The sequence below is a fragment of the Corylus avellana genome, chromosome ca7 (genome assembly GCF_901000735.1).
Source record: "Corylus avellana chromosome ca7, CavTom2PMs-1.0".
NCBI classification, from domain to species: domain Eukaryota; kingdom Viridiplantae; phylum Streptophyta; class Magnoliopsida; order Fagales; family Betulaceae; genus Corylus; species Corylus avellana.
Genome location: NC_081547.1, coordinates 17,019,750 through 17,027,789, shown reverse-complemented (window position 1 = coordinate 17,027,789; position 8,040 = coordinate 17,019,750). Strand labels below are relative to the sequence as shown.

The following is an 8,040-nucleotide window of genomic DNA, read 5'->3' as shown; positions in this document are numbered from 1 at the left end:
ATTCCTCAACCTTTACACCGTAATCGATCCCATACTCATTGGTTACCATGTATAAGCTGATTCTTCAGTACTACAGGCATTGGTACTTCTATTGAACGTTTGGTGCAATTCTTAAAAGTCCATGGTCTTATATTTTACCAAATAAGAGCCAACCCTAGCATCATAATTAGGGTGTACTTAACCGTAATTTATTTTCGGGATATTACATCTCACATGCATATAATTGGATAATACACAATCACAAATATATGCCATGTAAGAATATGAATGTGTATGTCCATTGTTCCATAGTAATAATCAGAGAATAAATAATATTTATTAAAACATCATCCAATCAATTAGAGTTTTGGACACCATATCCAATAGTGATTTACCATTATTTTTACAAGTCCTAGTCCAAACATGATGAATTTATAATTTATTTCTCTAGAAAGTGGATAGTCTTCCAAAATGCTATAAACTTACTCTTATTTTCTAAGATTTATTACGTTAATATGGTTTAACATGTTTTTATTAAATTGTTACAAGCTTTGGTTGAAAATTGTTACGTGATTAGTAGAAATTTGGAGTTTTTCATGCATTATGGCATCTATCAAACTGTCCATGACATCTCATCGAATGTTCGATTATTGTTGATCGAATGTTCAATATCGAGACCGAACATTCGACAATGCCCAGAATGGATGATCATGGTTTTTAATGAGGGTTAGTACACACATATATATAAATGAGCTTAACAAGTCGAATTGAGCATATGCGAGCCTAACTGTACTGAGCCGAGCTATTATACGAGTTTGACTCATTTAATAATCTAATGTAATTTTGTGTTCAAGCTCAATTCATTTATTAAATGAACCGAAACTGGGTTGAATATATTTGAATTGAGCTCAAGGCTTCAAGCCTCTTTGTGAATGGCTCTATTCGTTTACTACATAAATTAGGGGAGAGATTTAGTTTATTAGGATAACTAAGTGTCAAAACAGGTAAATTCCTTTCTATAAGCAAATTCTAATGGAGGAATTATGGTGCCAAAAGTGGATAAAACAACCTAAGCAAGCTATTTTTCAGCCAATTTTTGCCGATTATGATTAATTGCTTATGACTTTGAGTGATGAGTTTTAGTTTTGAGGTTTGTGGATAATGTCTCCATTTTTATAAAGAGAGATTTGTTCACCTAATCTCACATTTATTTGGATGTCTACAACTATTACATCTAAATCACAGCTGCCCATATTTTCTTATGAATGCTTCTCTTAAACGCTTTATTCATCATTCAAGATGGTCAATGGCAGTTGTCTAATAATACTCAGTGATTGGTCATTCACCCATATAAAATAACCTGCTTCCCTAGGTTGTTTTGGTGACAGATATCATTTAAAATGTTGGTGTCCCAAAGCATTGATAGATATCATTCAAAAGGCAATGACAAATGCAAACATATGTTTATTTCATTGCTAATCACAATAGATGCCCTAAAATTAATATCATATGTAGTGCTTTATTCAATTTAATTGTTTGTTTTCATTATATATTGCCTTACAATAGTTGTAATAAAATGCTTATTTATTTATTTTAAGAGAAAATATACTTTAGCCTTCCAAATTATCACTCATTTTGTAATTATGCCTCTAAAATTTAAAACCTCCACGTTTTACAATAGCGTGTCAAATTAGATACTTTTGCATTTTTCTCTCCAAAATACCCTTGATGCTATTAAAAATATATATAAAAATAACCATCTTGAAATTTAAGGGAGCTAATATGAAAATGGCCACCCTTTTCTAGTGTTTTTATTATTTTTTTTGTTTAATTATTAATAATTTTAATTTTTTTTTTTCAAATGGTTATTTTTTAATAAATTTAAGGATATTTGGAAAAAAAAAATTGAAAAAAATGTCTAATTTGATACATAGTGGTAGTATGGGAGGCCTAATGTGACTTTTTAAAGTTTGAATGTGTAAATACAAAAAGTTTAAGAAGGTAAAATGTATTTTTCCCTTTATCAATTTAGAAATTGAGAATGAATTGGTGGTTAATTGGCTGCATATCACTAACATGCTTTAAGTGCCATTACTTTACCAACTTCACAAATGCCCTCCATCATGTGGAATTATCCCAACATGAAATATTTGTGATTTTCATGAGATGAAATGGAAAAATGCATTACCTTTTTTATCTTAAATATTCACATATTTCTCAACCCCTAGCAAGGAATGCTCCTTTTGGATTTAAAAAATAATATAATATAAAATAAACATGTATTATAATATCCATGGAAATAATCTTTCGATGGTTTAGTAAATCCTCAAAAATTTAGCCGTAAAAAGAGCAGCGTTTCTGTTGTATGACTCAAATCAAGAATAAACAAAACTGTAGAAATATGATTTTACTATCTTAACCCTCTTTTGATTTTTTTTTTCTTTTCCTTGTGCACCTTACTAGAATGCCCCTTTCAAACTCTATTACTTCTCACAATTTTCCTTTTAACTTAAAAGAGAAATTTGTCTTTCACATTAATTCAGAAGATGGTTCACTCCAACTTGAAAGAACATCTACAAATTTTCTATTTTAGACTTTTATTGTGCAGTTCCGAACGGGTAGGTGCTTTTATAGTCACGACTCATACCTCACAGTTTGGTCGAGTAATTCTAGGTGGCTTACTTATGTCTTATTAAGAATGATGTATCTATTAAAATCACTATTTGATCAAAATTCAATAATGATCAATCAAAAGTCCAATGATAATTTTAATAGCCACATCATTCTTAATAGAATACAAGTAGGCTAGCTATAATAATTGCATGAATTCTAAAGTTGCATCCCTAAATGAACACAAAAGAATAATATGTAAATTCATAGACTTAACCGTAATTTAATCTCATGTCCCCACTTTATAATTCTTCTAACAAAATAACAAAAATAGGAAGCAAAAAGACACGTGCCTGGGCGTATAAATTGGGCAACAGAATGAGCCCAAAGAATACTACGCCATAAACATAAACTAAAACTAAAACTCCGAATCAGAAGCTGCTAATCCGTTTAAAAGGCTTTGTTTCGTTCGAAATGGACGTGCCGCCTAGTTCCGGAGCGTATCGTATCGGACTGGATGAATCGTATCGGCCTCTGCCTTCTCTGTACTTGGCCTTCTTGTCCATTTGGTTGGTCTCCGCTTGTTCTTGGACAGTGAACACCTACAAAAACCGCCATTTTCAGGTCATTTAAAAAAAAAAAAAATGTTTTTGTTTAGTTGCTCAATTAGTTTCGTTATGTATGAATTTTGAACCTTTTTCTTGATGGATAGGTTTGATTTGTTAAAGTTTGGGTTTTTACGGTGTAGTTTGGAATCTGAGAATTTATGAGAAGGCTCCTTCATGCTCTGTTTCTGTTTGGATGATGAGGAAGTAGTTGGGAGGGAGGGAGAATTTTACTTGTTAAAATTTGGATTCGTTTTAGGATTTTTTTTTTTTTTTTTTTTTGATATTCTCCTCTGTTTCGTTTATGTATGAGAAAATTAAGTTCTATAAAGGAAAATAAAAATTTGATCCACTAATTTTAAGGTGATTTTTTTTTCTTTCTATAAATGAAATTTTTTTTCATATGAAGCTAAATAACTAAGTGATGATAGATTCAATGTGAAATTATGCTGTCCTAGGCCCCGGTCAATGAATTAAGCTTTAAAGATATTTAATCGGTAGCTTTTCAACCAAATGGGGCAATAAAGTAATAAATTTCATGATTTTGTTTTGTCTTCCTTTTTTTTTTTTTTTTTTTTTTTAAGAAAAAATAATTTGTTGGTCTGTTGAGTATAATCACTAAGAAAGGTATGCTTCTATTTAATTTTGAAGATATTATTGGTTTGATGTAAAGGTTTTGTTTTGTGATGTTAATTTATGTACTAGAGCAGACGAATAATTTGCAGTGGATGCTCGCGTCTGTTCCGTTGATTAAAGCGTTGCAACTCACCTTGTCTTTTCTCTTCTGGTATGTTCTTATTGTTTGCAAAAGGTGAACTGTAGCTTAAATTTATTGGGAAAAAAACGAAAAACAAATAGGTAGTTCAAATTTCATTATTGTGAACACAAAATTTGGATTTTTGCACTTGTACATCATTAATTTCTACATCATTGATGGCACTGAAGTGCTAGTAGATTCCAATAGAGATGGATTAAAGCTATATTATGTCAAGGAAGGTAATTTCATTTATCAATAGGGGTCTGCTAAAATGTATGAAAATGGAGCTTATGTACTGTTGTATATGTAAGATAATATGTTTGAAATACCTTTCTAATTTATGTGACTCTATTGTTGTTTAGAGCATTATATATATATGACTGACTGCTATACTAGCGATGGAGACAATTTCTTAAGTAGGTGTTGGCTAAGTTTTAAAATCGTTAGGCACATTTTGGTGGCTGCAAAATAATTATAGTCACTTCAAATTGTCTTCACATTTGGTGGCATTGCTTTGCAGGTATTCATGCTTTAATCTTCAGGTATGCTCTTTGTGGATGTCATTTGGGGTCTATGTAACTGGAGTGTTCTTTCAGACAGCTTGTTTTGTGTCCTTTTTGCTCATTTCTCATGGTTACTGCATCATGTGTGAGCATCTTTCTATAACTGAGCGTCGTACTACAGCTGCTCTTGGGTGTGTCTTTTACTTGACTCTTGTTGGTTACAGAGCTTCTGTACCTTACTTCACAGTGAGTTTCTTGGCTGGTTAATGCATTATGTTCTTAAATTGTCAGCATCTGCCACCTAATGCTGATTTGGAGTGAGAAGATAATTTATGCACAAGATACTAAGTCTCTTTTTTTTAATTTTTTAACTCACTGTGGCCCAGGTGCTTCTGCTGCTTAATTATTTTACATCATTCTATGTGATTTTCCACCATATATCCCAAAATCTCTCAGTATTGAGGGAACAATTGAGTTACATAGAGGATGAGGATGTTCATGCCCTGCATGATTCAGTGTATGCAAAGTACATGATGTTCAAGTAAGTATTGAACATAAAAAGATAAATAATTATAATTATAAGAAGAAAAGAAAAAAAGAAAATTTAAATGCATTTATGTTTCAAGGTTATAAACTGCCTGGCTTCAAAGAGAAAGGTACCATATCTTAAACTTGGAGTGGTGTTTTCTTTTGTGCATTACAGGAAATTTCAAGCTGCAATGCAGGTGGTAGCTATGGCTGAAAGTGTGGTATGAATATTGTGATTTCATTTTCTAATTATTTATGATTTTGGATATATGGGAACATACCTTGAGAATAATTGTAATTCCCAGATATACATTAACATGGATGACTCATCAGAAACTTACTGGCTTCGCTTGCTAGTTCGAGAATGGGCACAATTCTCCATCTTTATGTACATTGGGTAAGTAGGATTTGCATGATTCTGCGAGTATGGAACATGCATATTCTTAGTGATTTATGAGTTTATCAGTTAATATTCCTCTATAATAACATGCTCATTCTTAGTGATTATTAATATATCAATCAAGCAACATTGAATCAGAAAACTCCATCCTTTGTCCTTCAGCCATGTCAATGTTGTAACTATTATTTATCTTTCCCTGTTTCCTATAGGTGGACTTTCAGGTCACAAGACTTGACACAACGTTTCTCTGTTATGCCAAGTTTGAAGTCTAAAGGGCAAAATGTGGTGCCTCCCATCTATAGTATTGTAAGTTATTTTTCTTATTTGAACACACCATGGAGCTTATCTTCTGCCATAGACTAAGGGGAAAGTGATTTGCCCATCGAAATCATTAGTTCTTAATCACAGAGCATAAATTAATGGATATAGTCTTTTGAAGCTTTACGCCCTATTTTTCACATTTGAACATTCCAAGAAGCTTAGGTTCTTGTGATAGACTTTATCTTAATCACATACCATAATCTTTTAAGCCATTTGCTTAGTGTTTCATTCAGCATAAAAACCAATATTAGGATTTCAATAATTAACAATTATTATAACCTCCCAAATATAAAATAAAATATATAAGCAACTGCTCACCATTTGTTACTCATTTAAAGCTGACAAAAGTAACATATCATGTGCTTTCAGACGCTAAGTGCATGTCTTAAATATCCGAACACCCACATCCACCAAGGCAGGGTAAAGTCCCATGAATCAGGAAAACATTAAAGAAATGAATGAAACAACCCATTCCTTTTAGAGATGGATTTTAAAATATTTTTTTATATCTCGTAATAATGTCGGGGTCATGTTACTGCAGGAAATGGATGCAGCAACTTTCAAAGATTTTAGCAGTCATCCATGGCACATTGGGGTGGTAAGTAGTGTAAACCTGTACGTGTGTGTGTCGACATATCTGTATAGACATTTATGCATTTATTTAATTTTTGGATAGTTTCTCAATCGTCCTTTCTTGTTAGCCTAGAACCTTTGTTCCTCTTACATCACACTTTATCCCAAAAATTTAAGTTGATAGGAAGAGGTAAATTTAATCATTTAATCAAATACTTTAATACAACATTTCACGTGTGAGCTCAAACTCCTTTTTAATAGATGAGGCCTAACACGTAAAATATTTAATTGAAATAGAGGGTGAATGATGGAGTCAAGGTTCGAATTCAGGACCTTTGTCTCTGATACTATGTTAAATCATCATTTATCCAAAAAACTTAAACTGATAGGAAGAGATAACAGTTCAAACCCTTCAATCTTGATTTGTCCAATAATTGCAAGCTATACTTTCTTTAAAAGGGTTCATCTTTGGCTAACTTCTTCATTCAGCATTCAAAACTTTGGTTGGCATGTCTACTGAGAAGCATTTTTTGTGCTGATGCAGCCAACTTCTCCTTCATGCGATAGCTCTAAAGATGCGATTCTAGTAATAGTTCAATACCCCCATGCATATAGTCTGACAGCGCCTGATGCTTCTGCAAGCCGAGCTGGTGTTGTAACTTCTCTGACAGATCCATTTTCATGCAAGATATAACCAGCAAAATTATTCTATAGAATAGATAATAGCAGCATGCTAGCCGATGCCTATTCAAATGATATTGTAAGTGGTCTAGCGGAAGGTTTTATTTTTATTTTCAAGCTCTACACAGTTTTTTTTCTCTTTACAAAAATTCAAATGATATTGTAAGTGGTCTAGCAGAAGGGCTACAATTGCTGAAATTTTACTTCAACTTTGAGATGTATTATAATGCAATTTGAGGAGATAGAAAAATTTTGGAGTAGTTCTATGTAATATTGAATTTTCTATTCACCTTTTCATCCAAGCAGCAAATCCGTATATTTTTTTTTTGTTTTGTTTTGTTTTTTTCAAATCAGTGAAGAGAAATTGAAAGAATAAGTCTTCAAATTGATTGAGTACGAAATTTGATATTTCAGTCTCTAGATTTTGTAAAGGTAAGTGAAAATTTAGAATTTCTTATGTTCTATATGAAGGAAGATTAAGTTTTCTTAATGTTTTATTGAACAAAAAATTTAAGAATTGTTTGAAAAAGGAAAAAATGAAGGGTAAATTACACTTTACTTCCACAAGTTGCATTCCATTTGCACTCATACCTCTAAATTATGCAAATTGTGACTTGGACTTTCGAACTACCAAAATATTTCAAATTACCTCTTGGGTTCGATTTAGCCATTAGTATTGACCGAAAATGTTGCATGTGAGCGGCACGTGCCGTAGAGGCATTTTTTGTGACAAATTTACCCCTGAATTGAAATGCACTGTTTTAAAATTACTTATAAAAAAATCTAGTGATGTGTGCATAAAAGTTAAAAAGAGTAGCTGATAGATAGGAAATAGTCACATTGACACCCCTTCTTTTGTAGGAGTGGGTGATTGCATCTAATTACGGGAGGGGATGACGATGTGACTATCACTTCCATTGTGAGAAAGGGTGAGCCATTCCCTTTGTTGTAAAAGAGGGGTGGCCATGGATGTAACCCCATGGAATACTGATATTATTTTATAATATTTACGTGGTGCTACTACTATTTTCTCATAAAAATTTGCATATAAAATGAATGATTATGTAGATTTTATGTTTTAGA

The 8,040-nt window shown here is 32.2% G+C and overlaps 1 protein-coding gene across 2 annotated transcripts; it reads left to right on the top strand.

Moving 5' to 3' along the window:
* Positions 1-3,001: 3,001 nt before the first annotated feature.
* LOC132188240 (uncharacterized) lies at positions 3,002-7,259 on the top strand. Of its 2 annotated transcripts, none has more exons than XM_059602656.1 (9): positions 3,002-3,213; positions 3,905-3,981; positions 4,472-4,493; positions 4,841-4,995; positions 5,158-5,203; positions 5,288-5,379; positions 5,592-5,688; positions 6,245-6,301; positions 6,821-7,259. In XM_059602656.1, the coding sequence occupies exons 1-9, from the start codon at positions 3,064-3,066 to the stop codon at positions 6,968-6,970; spliced, it is 846 nt and encodes a 281-aa protein (XP_059458639.1). In that variant the 5' UTR covers positions 3,002-3,063; the 3' UTR covers positions 6,971-7,259. The 2 variants fall into 2 exon arrangements, with proteins under 2 accessions (XP_059458639.1, XP_059458638.1); XM_059602655.1 differs by having other exon boundaries at positions 4,472-4,700.
* The last annotated feature ends 781 nt before the right edge of the window (positions 7,260-8,040 follow it).

Bases quoted from the DNA above. Each gene is read 5' to 3' on its own strand.
- LOC132188240 (XM_059602655.1), top strand. From the start codon at position 3,064: ATGGACGTGCCGCCTAGTTCCGGAGCGTATCGTATCGGACTGGATGAA. The intron at 4,996-5,157 runs GTAAGTATTGAA...TGTGCATTACAG, and splicing joins GCAAAGTACATGATGTTCAA to GAAATTTCAAGCTGCAATGC. The intron at 5,689-6,244 runs GTAAGTTATTTT...ATGTTACTGCAG, and splicing joins TGCCTCCCATCTATAGTATT to GAAATGGATGCAGCAACTTT.